Source organism: Ammospiza caudacuta, chromosome 19 (genome assembly GCF_027887145.1).
Source record: "Ammospiza caudacuta isolate bAmmCau1 chromosome 19, bAmmCau1.pri, whole genome shotgun sequence".
NCBI classification, from domain to species: domain Eukaryota; kingdom Metazoa; phylum Chordata; class Aves; order Passeriformes; family Passerellidae; genus Ammospiza; species Ammospiza caudacuta.
Genome location: NC_080611.1, coordinates 11,931,853 through 11,957,921, shown reverse-complemented (window position 1 = coordinate 11,957,921; position 26,069 = coordinate 11,931,853). Strand labels below are relative to the sequence as shown.

At 55.8% G+C, this 26,069-nt stretch overlaps 1 protein-coding gene across 1 annotated transcript; it reads right to left on the bottom strand.

Moving 5' to 3' along the window:
• Positions 1-827: 827 nt before the first annotated feature.
• NPLOC4 (NPL4 homolog, ubiquitin recognition factor) lies at positions 828-25,789 on the bottom strand. The gene is made up of 17 exons (XM_058817162.1): positions 25,630-25,789; positions 24,676-24,756; positions 22,350-22,462; positions 21,477-21,656; positions 19,651-19,699; positions 18,644-18,738; positions 17,726-17,849; positions 17,040-17,219; positions 16,117-16,203; positions 14,572-14,643; positions 13,586-13,712; positions 11,358-11,518; positions 5,197-5,268; positions 4,052-4,147; positions 3,312-3,428; positions 2,433-2,535; positions 828-2,127 (listed from the first exon to the last, which is right to left on the bottom strand). Exons 1-17 carry the CDS (start codon positions 25,642-25,644, stop codon positions 1,970-1,972), a joined length of 1,830 nt encoding a protein of 609 aa, XP_058673145.1. The 5' UTR covers positions 25,645-25,789; the 3' UTR covers positions 828-1,969.
• Positions 25,790-26,069: the final 280 nt, after the last annotated feature.

The following is a 26,069-nucleotide window of genomic DNA, read 5'->3' as shown; positions in this document are numbered from 1 at the left end:
AACGAGCAGCCCCCAGGAGCACCCAGCCCCGGAGCCCGGGCCCACAGCCGGGCCGTTCCCCGTGCCCAGCCCCGGTGCGAGGGGTCCCGAGGGTGGGAAGGGAATTACCGTCAGCTCCATCGTCCCACGGCGCCGGCCGCCGGCCCGGTCTGGCCGCGCAGCCCAGAGCGGCGAGCAGCAGGAGGAGCAGCAGCCGGGCCATGTCCCCGTGTCCCCCGGGGCTGCTGTCCCTCCCCAGGGCAGGTGCCACCTCCCCGGCCCCGCTGCCGCGGCCGCTCGCCGGGCTGCGCTCCCCGCTCTGGCTCCCGCCGCTCCCGCTCCCCCTGCTCCAGCCTGGGGCTGGCACCGGGCCCGGCCGCACGCGGCTCCGGGGCTGATTGCAAACAGACCGCGGACACAGCCCGGACACACAGCCCCGGCGGAATGCGGAGCGGCCCGGCCCGGCCGTGATGGAGTGCAGGTGGCACGGCCACGGGGAGCAGGGTGCCCCGGTTCCCGCGGGGAATGAGGAGCGTCCCGGCAGGTGACAAAGGACGGGAGGCTGTGTCCCCCTGTTCCAGCTGGGAACATGGAGCATCCTGGTCCCATCCTGGCACAGATGACACAGCAGAGGTGGCACCGTGGTGGGGCACACTGTCCCCACATTCCCATTGGGAACAGAGCCAGCTTCACCCGAGGTGACAGAGTGCAGGAGACAGTGATGGGACACAAGGTTCCCCATATTCCACTGGGGACACAGAACATCCCAGCCCCATCCTCGCCCAGCATTCCCCCATTCCCGTTGGGAGTGTGGAGCACCCCAGGACAGGTGACAGAGTGCAGGAGGCTCTGGTTTGAGGTGCTTTTATTCCACGTTACTTGCAGCCCCCGTGCCTGGGTCAGCCCAGCCCGGCCCGGGCGCTCCCAGAGCTGCACCCCCAAACCCCAGCACACCCAGGGGAAAAGCAACCGCAGCCCGGAGCCGGGCCTTGGGATGAAGCCTTTGGAAAGCCCCAGCGAGGGGCGGGGAGTCCCTGCCCCACTGGGGTGTGGGCAGTGCTGTCCTGGAGCAGGACAGGCCCTCTGGACCCCTCCCATGAGGGGACACGGGGCAGTGCTGGAACCGCTGCCCCCAGGATTGAACCAGAGCCAGGGCTGGGGAGCTCCAGGATGGGTCTGGGGGTCAGAGGCCCTGTGAGAGGAGGGCTGAGCCCCTCCAGCATCCACCTGCCCCTCTCCCCTGCCCAGCGGTGCCCAGGACAGCCCCAGCTGGGGGCTGAAGGGAGGCTGGGGGGCAAGACCCTCGAGCCCCAGCTCTGGCCAGGACACGCTCCGGAGGGATGGGAAGGCACCAACTGCAGGACTGGCTCCCAGGGCACGATGGAGGCCAGGTGGGTGCCCGAGTTACGTGGCTGCCCTGCAACCCTTCCCTGGGAGCCCAACCATGCACAGTGGGGGGACACGGCACCCTGAGGGGATGCCCCTCCTGCAGCCCCCACGGGGTGCCAGAGCTCACCAAGCTACGAGCTGGCACGTGCCCACCCCATGCTCGGTGTCCAGGGGTGCCTGTCCTACTCTGGGAACGTGACAGCCACCTGCCCATGCCACCGGAGACGGTCAGTGCCGGAGCTGTCAGGATCCAGGCACTCAGGCGGGCAGGGAATGAGAGCAAAGCTGTGGGCAGGGAGATGCCAAAGCCTCCCTCTCCCCTCGGGTAGGAAGCGGGCACGGGCAGCTCCCTAAGCCCCCCAGCTCCCCCAGGGCAGGCTGGCAGCAGCTGAGGGCGGTGGGGAGCCAGCCCAGGCACGGGCTGAGGAAAGCGTTGGTTCTCCGGGCTGGGAGCACCCAGAAGGGAGCCAGGAGTAACCGGGGGGCCGGAGTCACCCGTGCCTGGAGCCACCCGTGCCGGGCTCCACAGCCCGGGCTGGAAGCTGCAGGGAGGAGAGGGAAGGGACAGGCGCCGCCCCGGATGGCTCCGGGCAGAGCGGGGCTAGGAGCGGGGCAGGCTGCACATCTCGCAGTGGTCCGTGCCCGGCTGGTTCATGAAGGTGCAGTGCTGGCAGGGCCACATGGCCGCGGCCACGGCGTGCGACGAGCCGCCCATGGCGCCGTACTCCTGCAGTCCCGGCAGAGGGACACCCACCGTGCCTGCGGGAGAGAGCCCGGGCCAGGGCTGGCATCATCCTGCTGCGCACCCCACCCTGCACCCCCTCACCAGCCCTGCCCCAGGCCAGCTTGTGTGGGGCTTGGAGCAACCTGGGAGAGGAACTTCGAGATCCCCTCCAAGCCAAACTATTCCAGGATCCCATGACCAAGAAACAGCCTCCTCCTCACAAGCCTCCTGTAGTGTAGCCCCTGTGGCAGCTTGGGAGCAGCTCCCAAGCCAGCTCAGCCAAGGGACAAGGGACCCCCCTCCCTGAGGGACACCCTGCCCCAGGGACCCCCCCTCTTACTGCAGAGCTGCTCGATGGTCGCCCACTGCTCTGATTTTTTCCAGGTCTGTGCAAGCTCCTCATTTTTGGTCCTCACGGCTTCCAGCAACAAGCTGATGCTGTCCTGGAAGTCACAGGTGGGACATGAGCACTCCAGTGCAAGGCAGGACCCTGAATGTGAGCTGTTCTCCGTTTCCCAACATCCTTGGGGTGCCCCAGTTTATCCTTCTGCTCCCCAGCATTCAGACAGATCCCAACACCCCCAGAGCTCCTCTCCTCTGCCCCCAGGAGTTATTCCCTACCCCTGGGGCCAGTCCCACCCTCCAGGGGAGCAATCCTTCCACGCTGGAGCACTCCAGCCCCCATCCCTGCTCCCATCCTGATCTCCAGCTGCCCACGGTCATCCCGGCTGCCTCGCACATGCGCGGCCTCTGCAAACACGGCCCAGCTGGATCTCCCCGGGAAGCTCCGGGGCAGCTGCCAGGCCCCAGTGCCCGGCCAAGGGCAGCAGAGCTGCACAGCCAGGACCTCGCTGGCCTTGAGCTCCGGGGGCTCTGATCTCCTCATTGTTCCCACCGAATTCCTGACTCTGAGATAATTTTTAAAACATTTCCAGCTCTGGGAGCTGCAGCCAAGTTGGCTCTGGGATCATGTGGACAACAACCCCCCTCAGTGCTCCCAGCAGCTCAGGGATTTTGTGTTTAGTTTAAAAAAGGTTTTAAAACTCTTTAAGCCTTCTCCCAACAGCTTGGTCGGGAAGAGCCAGCACAAGGCCCTGCCCAGGGCCATGGCATGGCAGGAATGGTCACCTCCACCCTCCTGAGGGACCCCTGGAGGGGCTGAGGGCCTGGGATGGGGGGGATGGTGTGGGGACAGGACCCTCCCAGCCCCCTTACGTACCCGCAGAGGCATGACCTCGTTTGTGACCAGGAAGAGGAGCAGATGGAAATCAGAAATGATGTCTAGGAAAATGGAGGAAGTATTTTGGGACAGGTATGTGGCCAAACTGTGGAAGTCCTGGGGAGAGGGACAATAATGAAGAGAAGTCAATTCCCATTTGGATCCACTAACAGATATTCCTGTTCCTCTGGCTATTGTCTGCAATGTGCAGGGACATTCCCAAAATCAGATCCCCACCCAACTGACTGAAAAATGATCTCTGGGCCCACAGGAGCTCCTCCTGACCAACCCCAGCACCCACAGAGCTGATCTCAGATCCAAGAGGTGCTGAGGGGAAGCCAGGCAACTCCAGCCTTGCTCCTACAGAAAAAGGGACATCCCATCCCATCCTCTGCCTTGACCTCTTGCAGGAACGGCTTTCTGTGCTTAAGGATTCAATTCAGGAAGAGAAGGGAGCAGGAACAGAGCCCAGCCTCAGCAGGTTTGTGCTGCCAGCATGGGGCTGGAGCCCCCTGGCCCCTGTGGAGCTGCCTGGCAGGCACAGGGAGCCCTGATCCCATCGTGGATGTGGCAGCAGCATTGGCATGCAGACACTGCTCCGTGCAGGAAGGACCAGGAAGGCTGAGCCAGGAAGGGGTGACTCGAGGGCACAGCTGTCCCTCTGCAGATGTCAGTGAGCACAAGGGAGGCAGAGCCCAGCCCCAGGGAACCCAGGAATCCCATCAGGAATCTCCCCTCACCTGAGTTTCTCCCAGCACATCGCGGTTCTCGATGGGGAATGGGTTTTGAGAAATAGAAAAAGTGTAGACTGGATCCTTGGGGAAAGTTGTAGTAATCTAAAAAAAAAAAAAAAAAAAAAAAAAGAAAAAATCTAAGGAAGGATAATCAGAGACCAGTGGGATATGGGAAGCAAGTCCAGATAGCTGAGAACAGCCATGGCTATGATCCCAGCTCAGCCAAACAGTGAGGCATCCTGCAGGGATCTGATGGCCTTTAATTTAATTTAGAGTGATATTCCACCACCACACCCCTTGGCTCCCTTTCTAAGGAAGCTGAAGGGACATGATGGGTATGGTCCTGACAGATGCCATGGAGAGCATCCCTCTCTGCACAGGTCACTGGGATACAGCAATTCTGGCACAGCTGTGCCCTGTGCCAGGCAGCTGCTGCAGGAGGGAGGTCCTGTGGGGGATCCTAATCCACATTCTACCCCTCTGTTTTCATCCCACGACACCCCAGGTACCCCAGGAACAGGTGCCTTCACTCCTGCAGGAATTCCCGTGCTCTGGCACTGCCTGTGCCAGGGGCAGCTGGACCCGAGAGGCTGCTCCAGGTGGATCTAATGGTTGTTGGCACCACCTCCAACTCCAGCAGTATCATCTGGCATCCCAATCATTTGCTTTCCTGCCTTCCACACTGTAACTTTGTTTCCCAGCCCTGGGGCTGAGCTGTGCCGTGCCTGGCAGCAGCTCTGCTCCGGCCAAGCCGTGCCAGAGTGAATTCCCTCCTCCAAGAAAAGGCATTTCTGGACAACCTGCTGAGTCACTCAAAGGAGATGGATCCCTAATTGCTGCTCTGGAGTTTCCTCATTAGGCAGTGCCCGGGACACGGGTCCATAGGGCTGCTGCTTCCCGGCCATGTGGCTCTGGGCCAGCTCAGAGCCTTGATAAGGCACCAGGCAGTGTTTTCCTGGAAAACAAACGTGTTCCTGGCACCACACCGACCCCACCACGGAGCAGGACAGCCACCTCCCTGCTGGCAATGCCTGGCAGCAGCAGGCAGAGGAGGATAATCTGTGTCAGGAATCCCCTCCAGTGGGAATTTCAGAGTTTGCTCTCCTGTGAGCATCTCCAGTGGGAAGCAAACACGTGCAGGGAATACTCACGTCTATGATGAGGTACTCGACCGGGAGCGGGCGAGCCAGCTGGGTGATCTCGTTCCCAAACTTGTCTATGTCCTGAAAGAAAAAGAGTTGGGTTATTGCTGAGCATGGAAGTGGTGTGAAGCCCAAGGGATCCTGCCCTGGAGATGCTCATGCAGAATCCTGAACCTGGATGGGTGGTTCCCATCCAGGGGCTGCCCAATTGGGCTGCCCAATTCCCTGCTGCTCCCTGGGGCTGGAGATCTCTGTAATTCCAGCATCTCTGGAATCAGGGTCTCCGTTTCCTTGTGAGCCAAGAGACTGTGGAGTCACAAATCACCTTGGGCTTGTCTCCCACTAGAGAGAGGCTTGGAATCATCCATGGAGTGTAAAGGTGGGATTCTTGGGGTTGTTGGACTCCATGATCCTTGTGCATCCCTTCCAACTGCAGGTATCCCACGATTCCATGATTTTAAATACCATTTAGGCAGCAGCTCCATCTCAAAGAGAGGGACAGGTCACCTCTGCCTCCTCAGCCCAGGCAAATCTGCCTTTCTGCAAATCCAGGAGTGCCTCAACCAACTCTTCATCTGAGAATTTGGAATCCAGGCACTTCCTCGCACCCAGACCCTTGGAACCAGCACATCCCATGGCGTAAACTTGTTTTGCTTTGCCAGACGAAGGGAACATAAAGTTTAATTAGGCAGACAAACGGCCGGCATATGTTCATTAATCATAACCTGACAATTAGACGTGATTGATGTCAAACACGCCGGGTTCAAACGCCGCTTCGGAAATAAATCCCGGAGAACTGACACTTTTCATTAAAGATTCCGTACGAGGGGGTTGTGTTTTCTCCCTAAATCATCACTTAACGTGGCATAAATCATTCATGGAGCCCCACATAAATCATACGCCCATAACTCCCAGGCAGGGACGTTGTACTGGACAATCCATGGGCCCTCGGTGGCGGGAGCTGGATCTGGAGCTGTCACCTCCCAAAGGTGACAAAGCCCCGCTCTCCCCATGTGGGATGGGAGCAGCATTCCATGGGCTGGGCCAGGGAGCACCGTGCAGGGCGCTGCTGCCCACGGCTGACTCCAGGACTGCCTCCCCTCTCTCCCAGCCGTGTTTTCTCCCGGAGAACACCACTCCCCCGCTCTCCCCGGTGTTTACACAGCACAGCTATGCGGAGCAGCAGCCAGCACCACCCCTCTCCCAGCCAGACCTCGCCCCAGCAGGCTCCAGCACGCTGCTCCCCTCCAGGCACAGCCCCCCTTCCCTTCCCGACCCCCTCCCCAGCACCCCTGTCCCCAGGAACTGTTCCCTCTGTAAAAAATCTCCCTTCCAGTCTTTGAAGCGCCTTTGAAAGGCAATCCTGATAAGGATCTTTGCTCCTCGCACATGACAGGTTGTGGCCTCAGATCTCTCTGGCTCCGACAGGAGCAGGAGGAGCTGTGGAGCCTTTTTTTGGGAGATCACAGGACCCCAGAGCCAACCTGCTTCTAGATCTCAGTGATACCACAAGAGACAGGAATCAGATCCAATCAGCTTCCCAAACACAATCCTGCCCCTGCATGAAGGGACCTGCAACAACTCAGGCATAATTAGCCCATCTGGAATTTATTTTCCAATCTAATTAAGTTCTAATATGCAGAAACATTTTTCCAGCACCTGTTGGCTTTAATCTCCCCCTCTGGGGATTTCCATGTTAAATGCCTGCTTTTTCATGGCATGCTCCTGAGGCCTCCAAGACATCCACAGACTGGAACTTTGCTCCCCTCAAGTCCCCTAATCCTGACAGGACAGTCCCCTCAAACCCCAACATTCCCCTCCCACTACCATGATTATTTAATTATACTTTAAAGGCCTTAATGAACATCAAGTTGGGATTGTTGGGAGAAAGATCTTTCTCCTGAGCTTGGCATCATCAGGACCCTCCCAGCATCCTGTTATTGCTGCAGCCTGAGACCCCCAAAGCCCAGTGGCAGCAGCTCCAAAGGGAGGCCAGGAAGGGGTTAATGCAGTGAGGAGCATTTGGCTTCAGGACGAAAATCCAGCAGCAAGGCCTGGAGGGTCTGGACAATGCATCACCCCAGTGGAGATTGCATCAAGGCTGGGATTAGAGCCCTTCAAGCCACTGTTGGAGGCAGGAGCTGCACAGGGACGAGGGAGAACAGGAAAAGGGTGGGAACACAGACACCTTGGCACGATGGAAAAACTTCTGGGTGGCCTCAGGTTACCCACAGAGGGTGAGGGGAGCTGCCAGCCAGGAGGGAGCCTCAGGATCCACGTCCCAGGACAGCTGTGAGCATCCCCCTGTCACCACCCCACGCTGCTGTCACCGTCCTGTGCCGTGAGCATCCCGCATCCCACGCCGTCATTCCCGACCTGCTCCCTCTGCTGAAGGCACGGCAGAGCTCGGCAGCCATCTGTCCTTCCATGTGTGAGTGAATCCCAGCTTTGCTCTTCCCCCTGCTGACTCGCAGGCGCCTTCCCGGGCACTCCTGCCCCTCGCACGGGCTGAGGTGCAGAAACAAAGTGACTCCTCCAAGAGCAAGTGACAGGTCAGGGAGAGTTAAACCCTTCCCAGGAGACTCCTGCTGAGCTAATCCAGCATCCTCCTCCCCGCAGCAGCTGGGACATTTGAGGCTAAGGCGGCTCATGAGCTGGTGGGAAGGAAGGCAGCCAGGGAAGTCCTTCCCTCCCCGTCAGTGAACACTCCCCGAGCCTGGCTGTCCCTGGGAAGAGGATTTCCAATGCCATGGAGGGACAGCCTGCCTCAGAGCTCCTGCTGGGCTCTCATAAAAGCAGGGCCCTGGCTCGGGTTGTCCCAGGGAGGGATGGGACACGTGTCACTGGTGCCAGGCCAGGGCTCAGACACGGCTCAGCCACAGCAGAGCTCAGAGCACGTGCAGGACTCGAGGGCAAAGGGCTCTTGCACAACGCTTGTAAAGGGCCTTTGTCTTACACCACCCCAAAGAAACTCTGGGGGAATGTTAAACCATCCCAAAGAAACTCTGGAGGCACATCAAACCATCCTAAAGGAACTCTGGGGGGATGTTAAGGCAGCTGGAAAATGCAATTCACTGTGAGGATGACGATGACATCGTGTTTGCGCTGAGCTGTCACAAATACCTGTGATAAGAGACAAAGCCAGCCAGCCCCCAAATCCAATTATCCAGGAGTTTTAAAGCTCTGTAAAACATCAGGAATCTCTTCCCACAGCTGATGAAGCTAATGGTGGAGCAGTTCAGCACTGCAGAGCTCCAGTGGACTGGGAGGAGGTGACAGCTGGGCTGGGGTGCAGCAGCCCAGGGAGGGATCCCCCAGCTGCACCCTGAGCACTCCCCCAGTGCTGAATATCAACCCAAGGTACATTCTCAATGAAATCCAAATCAATCCAGCTGTTTCCTAAAACCAGATGGACAGAGGAGGCTGCTCAAGGACAGAAGACAGGATGGAAAATCGTGTGGAATATTCAGCTGGGCTCACCCTCATCCAGCTCAGAAACTGGGTGAAGTGGCCATTGCAGCATCATCATCTTCACTTACAGTCCTTACCCTGATCTGTGTCCGTGTCTGCACATCCTGGACTCCTTCCTGAGCTCTGTGTGCTGAGCTGGCCAAGCAGCACGTGCTGGTTATGCCCTGTTCCAGCTGGAACCAGTGCTGGGCCCTGATGCTTCCCAGACACCCCTGGAAGCCAGCAGCGATCCATTTATCCCTTATTCCTCCTGGCTAATCTCACCTGGGGAGGCACCTCAGAGCAAAGGAACTTGTTCTCACAGTCCCCAAACCCCTCGAGTTCCCCACTGGGGCAGAGCTCTCCCCTCCTGAGCCAGGACAGCAACGGCTGCAGGTCCAAAGCCAATTCCATGGGGGTGGCTCCTTGGAGCAGCAGGCCAGGGGCCAACATAAAGAGCATGGTAAAGAAATACAGAAACCACCCAGCTGCAGGCTCAGGAAAACCACAGGACAATGCCAGTGCCATCAGCTTTCCCACTTCCATGGAAGAAAAGCAGCCCCTTTTCCCATTCACAATCTGGAGGCGAATCCACCGCGCTGCCCTCGGACAGATCTGAGTTCCACGGGTCCTGCCTCACATCTGGCTGTTCTATAAATACATCCCCACTCCACAAACATCAGCCTCCTGGTCCTCATCCAATTAGAATTAATTTGTAGAGCTCCTTTCATCCTAAAGGGCTTTTCGGATGAATACTTGGATATTGCATGGGAACGCACATGGACTTTTCTCTGCACAGTCCCAGAGGAAACAACAACTACTCCAAAGTGCAGCTTTCTCCCAAAAACTGGCTGGGGGGAGCAGCACAGAGGGGACCCCACATCACAGACTGGGGACAAAGGGAGAGCAAGGTACTGGACCCCAAAGATTCCATCCTGTGCCACCAGATTCCTGCTCAGATTCCTGCTCCTCCAGGAGCTCACCGGGGCTCGGACACGGCTGCTGTCACCATCCCAGGATGAGGTAGTGTCTCTGACCTCAAGCCTTGCACATTTAATGGGACCCCAAAGGTTTCCCAAGCCAGGAGTGACTAAGCTTTCCACAGATTTAAGAACATTCAAAAATAATTGAGGGATCCTAGAGCCAAATCCATTGGAGGCTGAGGGAGAATCCCACCCGGCGGGGCCATCCTCGAGCGCTCTGGAAAGGGCAATCGGGGAGAGAAGCTCTGAAACATGAAATCAGCTGCAGCCCGACCCAGTGAATCAGTGGATGTTGGAAATTTCCATGGGAGGCTGGAGCCATCCGTTCCCATTTTGTTTATCTCCCTGCTTCAGATTAGAGATGGGAGTGAAGCCCTGGTGGGAACACCCACTGGCTTCCTGCTGCTCCCAGCACCCCGGGTGGGCCACATGTGGGCCCCAGACCTGCAGGACCTCCTGCGAGGCTGCCCCAGTGTGGCACGGCCTGGGCTGCTCCACGGTGGGATGGGGGCATGCCAGAGATGATCTCACCCTCCTCACGTTCAGGGCCAGCCTTTGCACACCCAGCTCTGCTTATCAGCCCCTAGGAGGAAGCTGCCTGCTCCAGAGAGAGCGGGATTCCATCTGCACTCCCTCTCCAGCGCTGGATTCAGCCCAGAGGTGTTCCCTGTTTCCAGGTGGGGTCAAGGCCAGCCAGCAGTCTGGCACATGGAGGTTCAGAAGGAAGCCAGCACTTCCCAGTCCCAGGTTCAGGGCATGCAGAACACCCTGATCAGCTCCATTCCCACTCCCGGAGCACAATCCCCTCATTCCACTCCTCCCAAACAAAGGCAGCGTTCCTTGTCCTGTGCTCTTTAAAGGACAGCTTTACCACAGGCAGCAGGAGCAGACAGGACAGGAAGGAGATAACACACGGGGTGATGGATGGCTAATTAGCCAGCCAGCAGTGCCATTAATTAACTCTTCTGTCCCTGCTCATGGGGCACCAGGAGCCCTGGGCTGGCAGCGCTATCGGCACTCGCAGGGAGCCTGATCCAGAGCTCCCAGCTCGGCCATGCAGGCACAGGAGGGGCTGAAGGGCTCCAGAACAACTGGCAAGGGAATGATGACATTCCATCCATCACCAACAACCCCAAGTGCAGCAGGCAGGGACAGCAGTGACACCTCATGCCCTTCCAAGACCCCTCCTGCAGAGCTGCCTCCAGCTCTGGGCTCCTCAGCACTGGAAGGACATGAAGCTGCTGGAATGAATCCAGAGGAGGGGGTATTCACCTGGAGATATTTACTTGGAGAAGTCTCCAGGGAGACCTGAGACTCCCTTCCAGTGCCTAAAAGGGCTCCAAGAAATCTGGAGAGGGACTTTGGACAAGGGGTGCAGTGACAGGACAGGGGCAATGGCTTCCCACTCCCAGAGGGCAGGGTTGGATGGGACATTGGGAAGGAATTCTTTCCTGTGAGGGGGATGAGGCCCAGGCAGATTACCCAGAGAAGTTGGGGCTGCCCTATAAGAGTCCAAGGCCAGGTTGGATGGGGCTTGAAGCACCCTGGGACAGTGGAAGGTGGCAGGGGATGGAATGGGATGAGCTTTAAGGTCCCTCCCAACCCAAACCATTCCACCACTCCATGACATTGAATATTGTGCATCCAGAGCGGGTCCAAATTCTCCCTGCTGCTCCTCAGGACCAGTGCTTGGACCCAGGGGCACAGCCCAGAGCTGGGCAGCCCCTCAGCCCTCACCTTGTAGAAGACGTCAGGCACGTACTGCTCGCTGCTGGACTCCTTGGCGTAGCCCAGCTCGGGCGCGTCCCGGCACGGCAGCAGGCACTCATCCCGCACCAGGGCCATGCACTGGTTGGACACCTGGTACCCCTCAAAGTGCACCTGGTTGTCAGGACCACCTGCAGGAGGAGAGCATGGTTAAAGATCCCAGGATCACCGAGGTTGATCTGTGACTGATCCACACGTTGTCACCCAGGCCAACATCTCCAGGGGTGGGGGCTCCATCTCACAACCCTTCCCGAGAATAAATTCTTCCTGGAAATCCTGCACAGGGTGATTTCCCTGGTGTAACTCTGGAAGAGCAGCTCTAAGGTTGGACTTGATGGTTTTGGAGCTCTTTTCCAACCTTAACAATTCCAAGAGTCCATGATTAAACACAAAGCTAACAGAGATGAATACTGAGATGAAGTTGCTGCTGGGGCTGCATGGCAAGAATTTTAAGCAAGAATTCCCTCTAAACTGCACATTTTTATAGCCACAGACATTTCCACAATTATCCCAAGAGCACAGAGCCCAGGGAACAGCAGGGATGCTCTGCCACGAGCTCCAAGGAGGAGGAGCTACCCTTTTGGGGGCTCTGACAGCATCACCCTCCACTACCCTGCAGGTTTCTCCTCCTTTTCCAAACCAAACTCAGGCACGCAGATCCTGTGGCCCTGTTTCACTCCCAAGAATCCCTGAGCTGCAGATCACTTGGCCATGCCAGGCCTGAACAGTGTTTTCTCAGCCTGTACTGGATGGTTTGGTGGAAATCTGACATGGAAAGTGGGAATTAGGAGCCTGGCTGATGGAAGGATCACATGTTTGGCACTTTCATTTGGATAATGTAAGCAACATCAGGTCATGTGTCACTGGAATACAACTGGAAAGAGAGGAGGGAGGCAGATGGTAGGAAAACGTTACTATTTCCAAAGCCAGGAATTCAGGAGGGAATAGGAATTAATCCATGTGGAGGATTTAAAGGCAAAGTTGAGGCAAACTATCCAAATACATTTCTGCAGCACAAAAAGAGGGACTCGAGTGTTTAAATAGAACCTGCTGGGCTGATTGAACAGAGGAGAATGAAATTAGCTGGAACAGCAAAGAGGAAATATTCCTTTTCTACCCTTTGATCTGTAACCTCAATCACTCACTGCTCCAGAACAAACACTCCTAGAAATTAAACAGACCAGGACAGGGGAAGGCCTGAACGCAGTGTGTTTGCTCAGTAAAACACCTTGTTTAATAAAAAAATAAAATAAATAAATAAATGTATAAAAGAGATATACAGATCTATATTTAATGAGAGATGGATGTGTTTAGCAGGCTGGAACGTACAGGCACGGGCCTGTTAACTAAAAAAAGAGCTTTTTTCACAGAAAAAAAGGCCCTGGGAACCCTTACAAAGCCAGGCTCAGGGCAGGCAATGTCCCATCCCACTTTCACTTTTCACTCTGGATGTTATTTGGAAGTCATGAGGGTTTTTTCATTGTGTTAAACAGAGCCAGAACCAGCGATTCCGCTCCAGGGAAGGTTTAAATGAAGACATGTGTCATCCTATGGAGAAGAACAGAGTGAACTGGGAACACTCCAGCCCTCCCAGCACATGCCAGTGTCCCCCCTCCCAGCCCAGCCCATCTACAGTCCCTCTGGAGACTCCCTGAAAATGGCTAAAACCAGAGGCTTTAACCATAAGCACTTTGCAGGAGCTTCTGTTTTACTCAGCCAAAAAAATGTTTCCAAACTTTTTTTTTTTCCCCCTGACAGATTTTTTTCCCTGTCAGGTTTCCCTGACAGCGACATGAGGGAGGTAAAGATCCCTCCTGAAGGAGGAACTAATCCATAACTCTGGAGTGTTGTGATTCTGCACTGCTGCTTCCAGGCAACAGAATTTGGAGCTTAAGGATTTGAAATAAAAAGTGAGCAACAGTTGTTGCCCTGGCCGCAGGCAGAGAGTGATTTCTGGGTCACAGAGGTGGGGCTGAGCCTCAAGTAAGTCTCTTTAAACAGTTGTAGAGTAAAAACCAGGCAAATAAATAATGAGTGAGCATTGCAGAGAGGATAAAACAAAGAATGAGGAAGTATTTCAGTTGATAGAGCAAACCCCTTGTTAAATAGGACAGATGGGGAGCAGGTGATTTTTTGCATATTCTTCTACTACCAAGAGGTAATTCAGGTGAAGCCTGAGGGCTGAGGCCAGTTTGTACCTGTAGCCACAACTGTGACAAACTTGGATCCAAAGTGCCCATCGGGAGAGAGGCGACAGATGTTGGGCTGCTGGTTCTGGAAGTTGCCAGCTGTGATGCACTCTTCTGCACTCAGGAAATACGTGTCCTGAGGGGAGAGCACGGACTCCAATCAGCCAAAGGACAAGGTGACGTAGCCCAGACCTATTTCCCTGAGCTGCAGCCAAGGAAAACGACCAACACCCCAGGAAAACACGCTTTCGTGGAAAGCTGCTGAGGAGCCCGGGACAAGAATGTGACCTGTCAGCTCCCCAGCTCTGGGCTGCCTCAGGACTGCCCCAGCTGAGTCCCACCCACCTCTACACACCTTTTTTTTTTTTGAAAAATCAAGTTTCACTTTCCAAATATGGATATCACTGGCTTTACAAGGTCAGGAAGCTGTGGAGGTCGAAGTTTGAGCCACGTATGTGTCACAAAGCCCAGCCCATGGGAACATCCTCTGAGTCACTCTCTGCCTCACTGGGTTTGTCCCTCATCCCACTCCACTCCTTGGAGCTTTCTTAGCCCTAAAAAGGGCAGGGATGGATGAGATTTCAGGGAGAAATTGTTCCCTGTGAGCAGGGTGAGGCCCTGGCACAGGGTGCCCAGAGCAGCTGGGGCTGCCCCTGCATCCCTGGAAATCCCAGGTTGGACAGGGCTTGGAGCACCCTGGGACAGTGAAGTTATCCCTGCCCGTGGTGGCACTCTATGGGCCTTAAGGTCTCTTCCCACCTGAACTATTCCATGATTTCATGAGCCCCAATTCCTCAAAGCAGGGGCGTGAAGGGCTCCAACAGCTCTGCCTGCTTCCCAAACTGCTCAATCCCTAACATTTCCAAGGGTTCCAGCTCTTTTTCCTTCAGAAGTGCCTGGAAAACCCCACCTCCCAAGAGCTCCAGTGCCACCTGCAGCCCTGGCTCAGGAGCTGGAATTCATTGGGAATTCACTGGATCACACCTGGATCTCACCTTGTTCCTGCTGTATCGAACGGTGCCTTTCCGTGTGTCTTCCGAGACCAGGTCAGTAAATATCCAGCCAACCTGCAATGGGGGATGGAGAACGTTGCTTCAAGGAAAAAAAGGACAAAAAAAAGAAGGAAAGAGGAAACCAGAAGAGCTCAGACATTTTCTGCTCACAGGACACGATGTTCTTGGCTCCTCTCAGCCCTGTGCACACTGCTGCAGGGAATGGCTCTCCCAGCTGTGCCTTGCTCCTTGGAATCCCATTTCCAGGAGCAGCAGCATGCCAGCTGGCCAGCCAGGGCACCTGCAGCATTAGGTTTCACTGTGGAATATTTTTTCATGGAAAGATCTGGAGGCTGCAAGAGGCCTCTGTGCCACCACCCTCTCCTACCCCCAGCATTTCCTATGGAGAGTTTGGAGTGGGATCCAGCACCTGGGGGTGACAGAGCAGCTCAGGTGGCCCCAGCCTGACCCTCTCACACAATCCCAGTTTGAACCCTGCACGTACTGGTTAAGAGAAAGCTCATACTGGAGTAACTCATTCCAAACTGGAGTCAGCACTGACCCCAGCAAGCACATTCCTGCTTTTTGTGGTACAAACACACCTCGGAGTGAATCCTCTCACACACGTGTGACGTGTGTCAAACACCTTGGCATCAACCCTTGCACAGAGCTGTGACAGGGACACACACCTTGGCATGATCCCTCTCCACCCAGGTGCCAACCCCAGCTCCCATTAACCCTTCCAAGGCAGAACCGATCCCAACTCCCCCAGCGCCCAGGCAGACCAAAGCCTGCAGCCAGCACTTGGTGACGTGTTAAGTCCCATGGATTAAAAATATCTGATGGGAGAACATGGAAATAAATAACACTCTGAGAAGTTTTGCTCCAGCCTCTGGCGAGGGGTGGGATCTTATCAGAGAGAACAAAGCCCTCCCCAGATGTTTACAGTCTGCACTGAGCCTTCTGCCAGGCGGGTTTTCTCCAGCAAGTCAAGTCTTGTTTGTGTACATCCCATTCCTGGCATTCCCACCATACCAACGCTGCTCCCAAAGCGGAAAACAGCAGGGCAGGTTCAGGGCTGTCAGGAAATCAGGGAACCATGATGGGATCACTGCAGCCTGGAACTGAGGGGGACCTGCACCCCTAACCCCACACAGCACTGACTCCCTGCAGCACCAAGGAGGGGAACACAAGCCAAGGGCAGCCCCAGCTCCTGGAAACGGAGCACAAAGGCAACTCCAGCCCCATCTGGGCCAAATTAGCACTGGCCAGGGAGATGATCAATGGAATGGCTCCTGTTGGAAGGGAAAGAAAGGGAAGATGGAGTTTGTGCCGCTTTGCCCCTGCTACTGCAGCTATACAGCCCTGTGAGGGGCGTGTGCTCAGGAAAACCCTCTGGATTTGAGTTTTGGACCTAAATATGTACAGCTGCTGACACTTTAGCAAGATTTAGGTAGCCTAGAGTGTCTTGGATAAACCCATGGAGCTGGAGAGAGTTGCTGACCACTTCCCTGCCACAGACAGACACGACACCCAACATATCCTGACCTTTCTGAGGCCGAGCTTCGCTGCGATCTCATCCACAACCTCGGCTTTGGGATCCTCCAGGATCTCCAGGCTGTTCTGGGTGCCAATCTGCAGCAAAGAGACACTGGTTAGTGACACAGAAGTGGGCAAAAACCAGGGTAGCTACTGTGGGCAGTGAGGCAGGGGCTGGGAACAGAGGTCTGGGCTTCCCTTCAGGCATCACCACAGACTGGTGTCACCCCAGAGACCTCCCTGTGCCACTCTGCTCTCAAGCCACACTCCCAAGGAGCCATTTGTTCCTTTTCCACGGACAATCTGTTGGATTTTACTTGGCAGCCGTGCAGAAACCATGAGGAGGAAGGAAATACGTGAGGAGCACTCGGCTGAGGAGTGGTGCCGTGCCCCACCTAGTGGGGATTCCAGCTGCTCCAGCCAAACCCATTCTCAGCCTCTCCATTACTTTGTTTTAAAATCATTTAGACTTCATTCTATCTAATTAAGCTGCTTAAATTTTCTCAGAGAGCTGGTAAGGAACTGAAGCGGGGGATGCAACTGTTTTTCCCTAGCACAGAATCTGCTGGAAAAGCAGGAATCAAGGAAAGATTAAAAGTGAAATCTGCAGTTACAGTTACCCTGGATTTAAATTATCAAAGGGTGAAAAACAACAAAAAGCAAAATGAGGGTTGAAAATTCTTTCTCTGGCTGCAATGGATGGTGATGTTAAGGACACAAATTATGTCCTCTTTTCCTTGGGGAGCTGCAGCTGGAAACACCAAACTAAAAAGGTGTTTGTGTGTTCCCTGATCCTGAGCCGGCACTGAGGGCTCTGGCTCTCACCTTTCATCAGGACAGTTTTCCTTGTGGGCCTGCAGCTGGGAATACTGTGTGAGGTTTTCCAAACTAAAAAGGTGTGTTCCCCAATTGTGAGTGGCCCTGGCTCTCACCTGGGGGGGTTCATAGATGGCTGCCACCTCCGCCCGGATGCCCAGCGGGATGTCTTTGTGCTCCGTGTACCGGCCGTACAGATATCCCAGATGTTGGTTCCCTGTCTTCCTCCAGAAGTCTAGGAAGCGATCTGCAATTGTGTGGTTCTCAAACATGATGTTGTCAACATGCCTGTATTTCTGTTTGACAAAGTTCAAGTGTCAGGCCGTCCTCCGCTGGCTCCGGTCCCTTCCCAGGACAGACACCACCCTCCGGAGCTGGGTCCTGCACAGCAGGGCTGGGGGCTCCCTCCCTCCTCCCTCTGCTCAGCTCCCACCCCTCTGCGCTGCTCCCTGCTCAGGCTGGGCTCTGGGATGTGCTCAGCACCCCCAGCACCTTGGGGGCTTCACTGGGACCTTCACCCCAAGAGGGTGAAGGAAGAAGGACTCTGAAATTTAAGAGGAAACAGCAGAACCTGAGTGGCCTTTTGGATGATCCCATGAGGAAAACCAGTGGGATTATCAGCAGGATTCACCAGTGCTGCCAGCTCAGTCCTCACGCTGGGAGGAAATTCTGACCCAGGACATTTTGGAACCCATCTGGCAAGGCCTGAAGACCTGGATGGGACTGCCCTGACACCCGGAGGCTTTGTGCTCCTGGCTGGCGTTTTTGGAAGTCCCCATGCAGGTGCCCAAGCTCCTCTCACCTGTCTGTTGAGGGTGATGGCACTGGGCTGGCACTTGGTGCAGATCCCCTCGGGCCAGGGAGGGTGTCCCTCACACCCCGACTTGATCTTACAGCTGATGTTCTCCAGGGCTACAAACTTCCCTCTGGAGAGGAGGGAGGAGAAAGGGGGAAGAGAAACAGGGAACAGAAAGAAAGAACAGTGGGAGAAGGATGAGAAGGGGGAGAAGAGAAGGAAGGGGGGGAAGAGAAACATGGAACAGAAAGAAAGAATGGTGGGAGAAGAAGAGGGAGAAGGATGAGAAGGGGGAGAAGGAAGGGAGAAGGAAGAGGGGGAAGAAAAAGAAGAGGGGGAAGTAAAGGCTGCTGTTAGCACAGTAAATGCTTTTGGAGCAATCATTTATGGAGGGAAATGGGAAGTAAGAGATTGTAGCACCACAGCAAATCCTCCTTTCATGCGCACAAGGCTTCCTGGAAAGGGAAGTTCCCTTCAAATGGAATTCTTGTGGACCTGAGCTGCATCTCCCAAAGAGATTTTAAAAGTCTCAATGGTATTGAGGAATAGCAGGGAGAAGATTCCACCCACCCCTGCGTAACTTAAGTCCACCAAGTCTGAGAAACAGGCTTGGAGCTTGGTGTAATTAGGGAACTTCTTTCTTTCCATGTGGCCTTCCCTCCCATCAGGAGTGTTTCCTGGAAGGAATCATATTGCCACAGGAAAAGAAATAAATAGAAATAAAATGGGTACATAAAATCAAAAGAGAGACTTAATTTTTCCCTCCTGCCTTTTCCTTTTAACCTCAACTTTTTAATGTGTTTTTTTCTCCTTCGTTTGCCATTCAATCCTCATGTCCAACACTGAGATCTGTCTGTATTTTCATTTGTGTTAAAAAAACCCAAAGCTCCAACCAGATTCCCTTAAACCCAGAGATTTCCTTACTTGTCTGCCCCTCCGGTCAGCTTCCTGATGTAGGCATGGAATGACATGTGCTTCACAGGAGGCTCCAGATGGTTCAAATAATCCTCATCGAAGGGCTGCCAAAAACACGGCACAGAGCAGGGCCAGGTCACACACCTGTCTGATAACACCCTGATCCCTCAGCAAATGCATGTTCCACACTCAACCCCGCCAATGTGGAAGCAATCAAGGAAATTCAGGCTCATTTGCAAGGCAGCTACTACTGGGATGCAAACAGTGGAGCTTTACAACGGGGAGTTTTATGGTGGCCTGCTGCTCCGGGAACAGATTGGCCCCACAAATCAGAATCTCAACAGCAAAAGGTTTTTTCCTTTCAATATCTAACAACAAACAACGGGCCCAGCTGTTCCAACACGGCCAAGGACTGCCAGAGCACTTCCAGCAGAGGGGAAGAGCCATCCTGGAGCAGCAGGATCCCCTCTGGGGGGTGGCTGCTGCTTTGTCCCATAAATTACACAGCCCTGCACGTCTGGAGGTATCACTAAAGCTGCTTCAACCTGGACAACCATGGAATGGTTTGGGTTGGGAGGGGCTTTAAAGCCCATCCCATTCCACCCCCTGCCATGGCAGGAACACTTCCACTGCCATGGCTTGGGCACTGCCAGGGATCCAGGGGCAGCCACAGCTGCTCTGGGCACCCTGTGCCAGGTGGTTAAACTGGGAAGTGCTGGGATCCAGGAGAGAGGGGACAAAACAAGAAAATCCAGGGAAAAGTGAGGACTGAGGGAGAAAGGAGCTTTTTTGAAGGACATTCTGTTAAACTCATTACTGCAGAAAACCAGCTTTAACCAGGATCAACCCAGGGCCACAAAGGCCTCGAGCTTTAGTGATCCCAAACCAGCAGCTCTGGCAGGGCAGGACAGGATTCCAGCCTGGAGCTGCCACCTCTTGGCAGGCACCATTCCAGGAGAAGTGTTCCTACTGGGAGGAACTGGGGAGAGCCTGCGGCACCTTCCTGGGGCTCTTACCTCCAGTGGGACACAGTGCACACATTTGCCCAAGGGGCCGTGGCGACACCTGGGCAGAGAGAGAGAGAACTGGGGTTAAATCTCATTTCACCTGGAAACTGAAGTATGAATAAATAAATCTTATTAATCATGGAAAAATCAGCCTGTAAAAGTTTCTCTGGAGTAAGTTTGGTGTGGAAGATCTACACGAGCTCTGAGCAGTTCTCCACCCCCTACGTGGCAGGGTGATTTTAACAAAAAGCAACCCAAAATGTCCATCCTTTATCAGGCAGCGCAGGAACAAACAGGGAAGTGTGTGTTTATCAGGCAGATAAAGTCCTGCTGGGTAGGGTTACAGTGGGGAAAGCATCTCCTTTTGTGGGGATTGCTTTAAAAAACCCTAAACCAACACCAGGTCAGTGCTGGTTCCCGAAGGAAGGGCCCAGGAGAGGAGCAGTGAGGTTGGGCTGTGGGAACAATAAATGGGATCTGGTTGCAGGAGGTTTTTAAAGGATGTTTTGTGGCAGATAATGCACAGAACATAGAGTTAAATGCTGCTAAAGCACTCAGCATCCTTCACTGGAGATTGATCCACACTCCCCAAGGCAGGAACCAGCCCAGACCACTCCTTTTATCCTCAGCACCCTCCCCTGGGCCCCGGCTCCCTGCTAGAACAGCTCCATCAATTCCTCTGGAAATGTGGGCGAGTTCAAGGCAACATTTCTGCCACAGAGTGGTGGGGTTGCCTTTATTGCTCCTGTGATGTGACATCCCATCACTTATGGTCAGCTGGGAAGGGCAGGGAGGATTCTCCACAACTTCTTCATTGCTGCAGCACTGAGGATGAACCACGTGGAGCACAACCCCAGCGGAAGGGCAAATCATTCTGCTTTAGCACAAATTCCTGCCTTTAAAATTCTCCCTCCAACCTTCTCGGAGTCTTATTCCAGAGGGTTCCAGCCCCAAGGCCACCCCAGACATCAGGCCAGGACCCAACTGGCTCATTAACACTAAGCAATTAAAAGCCCTCTCCCAGCAGAAGATGTGTTAGCAGCACCAGAGCAGGTTTTGGGTGGGTTTAACTTGTTGTTGTGTTATTTTTGCATAAAGAGAAGCTGCTTTGTTTCCCTAAGCCTCTTGCAAGGAAGAGCTTTGGCAAGTTGGACTTTGGTGCATTTTTGTGAACAAGAGGGACTTCCTGGTTTCATGGAGAGGTCAGGCAGACATTTGATGAAGGGAAGCCAGAGCAGGCAGAGACCCAAGTCCCACTTCCAAACCTCTGCCACGGGATACTTCCACTCCTTCCCTTCATTTCCATGTTTTCCTTTATGAGGAGTGGCTGAGTGTGAAGGCACAGAGTGCTCCTGCTTGGGACAGCAAATCCTGGAATGCTTTGGATTGGAGGGACCTTAAAGCTCATCCCATTCCCCTGTCCCAGGGTGTTCCCAGCCCCATTCAACCTGGCCTTGGACACTGCCAGGGATCCAGGGGCACCCCCAGCTTCTCTGGGCACCGTGTGCCAGGGCCTGCCCATCCCCACAGGAAAAATTCCTTCCCAATATCCTTCTAACTCTGCCCAGGAAGAATCCAGAATGTCCATTCTAATCTAGAGAATTCCAGTGCTTTAGGAGCACAAAATCCAGGAGCACGAGCACCAGGGTCTCCTCCATCTGAACAATGAGTGAGTCCTTCCTGCCAAAAACTTGGGATTTGGGCATCTGCTTCCTCCCTGGGCTGTTTTCCCTTGAGGGCCACTCAGGATGGAGCCAAGGGCAGCTCCCCCAGGAACTTCCAGGCTCTGCTGAGCCCCAGTTCCACGGGCAGCACCAGGAGCCATCCCCACTTACAGCTGCTGGTCTCGGTTCCGGTAAATCTTCCCATCCTGCTTGATCAGGTACTGGTCAATCTCATCTTCCACCACCTGAGGGGCCCCCCCAGGCCGGGAATTTTGGGAGACAGAGGTGTCCATGGTCTCTGAGGAGGAGCCAGCTGGGCTGGAGGGATACAGGAACAGCATATCCCCGTGCCTGCAGGGTGGGAAACAGCACAGGGCTATGGGAGCTGTGGGAGGCAACAGCCACGAGGTGCTTCCCTGCAGGCATTCCATGGAAAGGCATGGAATGTGGCACAAATTCCACCAGGTGGCACTTGGAATGTGGCACAACTTGTAACCAGGCCAGCACAGGTGGCACCTGGAAGCTGCTCTGTGAGCCACCTCTTCCTGCTTTAATTTACAATAAATGCAAATCCTTCCAGCAGGAGACAAAGCTGAGGGGGAAATAGGGAGGAGGGAGTGGGGATGAAGGAGTGAAAACAAGGATGTGGGAGAGAAAGCTGGGATGAGGGAAAGGAGAGTGAGGGAGGGAAGGCAGGGATGAAAGGGTGAAAACAGGGATAGAGGAGGGCAAGGGGGGGATGAGGCAGGGGAAGCTGGGGATGAGAGAGGCAGAGTGGGGATGAGGAAAGCTGGGACAAAGAGGTGAAAGCAGGGATTAGGGAGGGAAAATGGGATGAAGCCTCCCCACAGCAAACATGCCCCAAGGAGTGACCCAAGCAACAGCCCCCACCTGGCCCGTGTCACTGTGACCCCCATTCCAGCACAGCCACCAAGCCCTCCCCTCAATCCCAGGGGTGACACTGGGAGCTGGGCACTGCTGGGATGTGATTTCTCCCGTTCTGGAGGCTCCAAGCAGAGCCCCCCACCCCTGGTGAGGACTCACTTGATCTTGAGCAGGTTGAGGGATTTGTTCTGCGCTGCCGTGATCTCGCCGGTCCGGTTGCGGTTGGTGTACACAGAAAATCCATTATTCCTGAAGCCAAACTCCTTGGCCACCTGCAACAGAGGCAACAGGGACAGGGTGTGAGGTGTGAGCCTGCTGAAAGGGGCTCAGAGCCACAGCTGACCCCACAGAGCTCCTCCTGCAGAAACTCAGCTCAATTCCCCCCAGTCCTGAGCTCGGCATAACAAAGATGGAAACACCTGGAACAAACGAGCAGTGGATTAAAGCAGGAGCTGACACAACTCCACCAGAACTGTCCCTGCCTCACACCACACAAAGGCAGAGCTCCAGCCACAGCCAGGCAAGCACTGCAGGACTGCAGGGGGAAACTTCTCCACTAGCCCAGTTTCCTTGCACCAGCACACACCACCAAGTCGTTCCCATCCTCCTGCCCTCAGAATTCCACAATCCACATCTCCACCTCTGTGATCTTCTGCCCTCAGCTCTATTCCCCTCTCCCAGCTGCTCCACTCAACCTCTTCCTGCTGTTCTGGCAGGTTTCCCCCCTTTTCTGCTCTCTCCCATGGAATTCACCCCACAGCAGCCACCCCTTGGTCCCCAGGCAGGTTCTCCCAGCTCAGATTAAGTCTGGTTCACTTGGAATCACTCCAGCACCTCTTCCCTGCCAAAATAATTTGCACATTTGGCCCCTTGAGAACTTCATCAGTTTAAAAGTGATGTTTAAAGTTTGTGTGTTTGCCAGGTTTTGCCCTAAATTCTGAAGTGAAAGGCCTTTATTTTTATTAATAAAAACAATCCCCATGGCTTAGGTCGGAGTCAGGGATGGGGTCCTGCCCACAGGACAACTCTGATGAACCACAAAGAGCTGTCACATGAGCACAGCCATGAAAAGCAGTTTTTTTCCTGTCAGCTCAGCTGTGATTTGCAGCACTGAGTGATCCCTTTGAATGGGACCCTTTCACAGGGATCAGCTCCTGCTCCTCAGGCCACAGAATTCCATTTTTGGGGGCAGACAAATCCCACAGCACATTAACAGCAGGTTGGAGCTGACTCCTGATCCTGAGCACACCCAGAGTGACTTTTTTGGGTGCTTTTCCCGGGATGTGCCACAGGAGACAGGGAAGATTCCCCAGCCCTTTATTCCTTGAGCACTCCTGGAGCAGATCCAGGCTCATTCCTGGAATGGAAGCAGCAATCTGACACCTCTCTAACTACAGCTGCCCCCCTAAACACCAAACCCAGCCCCTGGCTGAACATTCCAGCATTAAAACCCACAGCACAGGTAGGAGAGACCTGGATTTAGATAAAACACAGACCTCAGGTGGGAAAATTTGCCACTTTCCTGTTCCTGCAGCAGGAAATAAACCCAAACACATCCCTGTTGCAGCTCAGAGCCTGCCCCAGATGAACAGGCAATCCCAGGTGCTTTGGTCCTGGCAGGAAGTATTTTCCAGCCCGAGTAACCCGAGCCCTGGAAAGCAGCAGCTCATTCTGCACAGGCTCCAGAGCTGCTGGAAGCTCCTCTTGCTCGGCTGGGGCTGCAGGGAGTGTCCCTGAGGCAGCCCTGAAAAGCAGCAGGATTGTCCTGGCCAGGTGGGAACGCTGTCAGGGAACGCTGTCCTGTCTGGGGCACAGCTCAGCCCAAGCTGTGACTCACAAAGGGAAGGTTCCCACTGCTGCCATTCCCTTCCCTTCAGGAACACACTCAGAGAGCAAAGAACCCCCAGGCTGAGGCTCCAGAGAAATTGCAGGAGGGGAGCAAAGGGAGAAGTGCTCCCTCCTGAAGAACACAGAGCAGGGCCAGCCCCATCCCCAGAGCGTGCTCCTCTCCCCAGGGGCTCCAAGGATCTCACTCCATCCCGGCTCTGCTTTCCCCAGGGCTCCTGGGATCTCACTCCATCCCTGCCCTGCTCCCTCCAAACCCATCCTGGAGAACCAGGAGCACACACAGCACATCCAAACAACATTCCAAACCCAAATCCAGCAGCCTGGAACCTGCCTGGAGCAGCAGGTTTGGCCATCCCACAGCTCCCCTTCTGCTTCCCAGCTGCCACTTCTTTGGGAGAACCCCTTCCCAGGAAAGTTCCCAACCCAGGAAGCCCCAACAGAGAAGCTCAGGGAGTTTTTTCTTTAAATTTCTCATTTTCCCTCTAGAACAACACAAGCTGCACCAATCCAGGTGTGGTTCTCCACAGGGAATGCTGCTCCTCGCTGCTGCCAGGGGGGTTAAACACGGATCTCCCACAGGACAGAGGCAGGGCAGCCCTGCCCCATCCCTTGGGAAGGCACTGGGCACCCTGGGTACCTTTTTGAGGAACGTCCCCACCGTTTCTCTCTTGGTGGCCGTGATTCTCTTCACTCCCTCCGGCGACTGCACACGGATAATCTGGGAATGAGGGAGCACGGAGTCAGGGAGGGGGGCAGACCCACCCTGAGCCCCCAGACTGATGTTGCCCACTCCCCCCTCCTCCTCCCTCTTCCACAGGCCTGGAATCAGCCAGGGGAGCAGTTCTGGGGCAGCACTGGGTGATGTCTGTGAGCAGGGGGGAATCATTCCAACGCTCCTGGTACCAGCTGGCTCCAAGGCAAACCCCTCTGGCCACAGCTCTGACCTCAGAGGGGAATGAGACCTTCAGGAGGCCGCACCAGACCCTGCAAGGAGAGTTGCTCACACAGGCACCGGCCCAACTGGTGTTACCGGGCACTGCACTGGTGTGGCCGAGCCCCGGGAACGGGGAACGGGGAGAGACTCCGGCGGCCCCCGGGAAACCGGAGCTCCTGGCGGGGGAAACGGGGAGAGGAACCCTCGGGGACAGGGACAAATGTGAACCTCGGTGTCCCCGGAGCGCCCAGGGGCAGCGCCGGGACTCGAGCGGGTCTGACGGGGACGCTCAACCGCGGCTGTGTGACACGGGGACACGGGCACGGCGTGGGGACACAAACACGGGGCAGGCACGGGAGGGGGCACGGCGAGCTGCCCGTGTCCCGCCGTCACCCCGCAGGAGCCCTTCCCGCTCTCCCGGCTTCCCTCCGGGGCACAGCCCGCCGGGAGGCGCCGGGAGCCGTTCACCGGGGCGAGCAGCCCCGAGCCCCCGCCCCGAGCCCCGCGGGGAAATCCACGGGGAATCCGCCCGCGCCGCCGCTCGGGGGGCCGCCCGGCCCGGACACCGCCGGCCCCGCCGCCGGCCCCCGTCCCGGTGCCCCGTCCCGGCCCCACAGGAATCTGCTGCCTCATCGCCCCTCCCCCGGCCGCACTCACAATCGTCTCGGCCATGGCGCTGCCCGCGGGCCCGGGGCTCGCCGCGGCGCACAGACACGGCCCGGTGCGGCCCGTCCCGCTGCGCTGGTCCCGGCCCTGCCCGGCCCTGCCCGGCTCCTCCCGGCCCGGCCCGGCCCGGCCCGCCGCCTCCCGGGACCGGCCCGCCCTCGCGCCCGCCCCCCCGGCCCCGCGCCCCGCGCCCGCGTTCCGCCGCACCAAGGTTCCTGTCCCGGCGTCACCACCAGTCGTTCCCCCGTGCTGCCTCGGTGTTACAGACATAATGGTCCCCCGCGCTGCCTCGGTGATACAGATATAAGTGTCCCCTCTCGCCGCAGCGTTCGCTCTTTAGTTCCGTACGCAAGCAGCGCACCCGGTGGCCTCGGAGGGGCCCCCGGTGTTGGAGGGAGGGATGGGGCCCAGCTGTGGGGCAGGGGGCGATC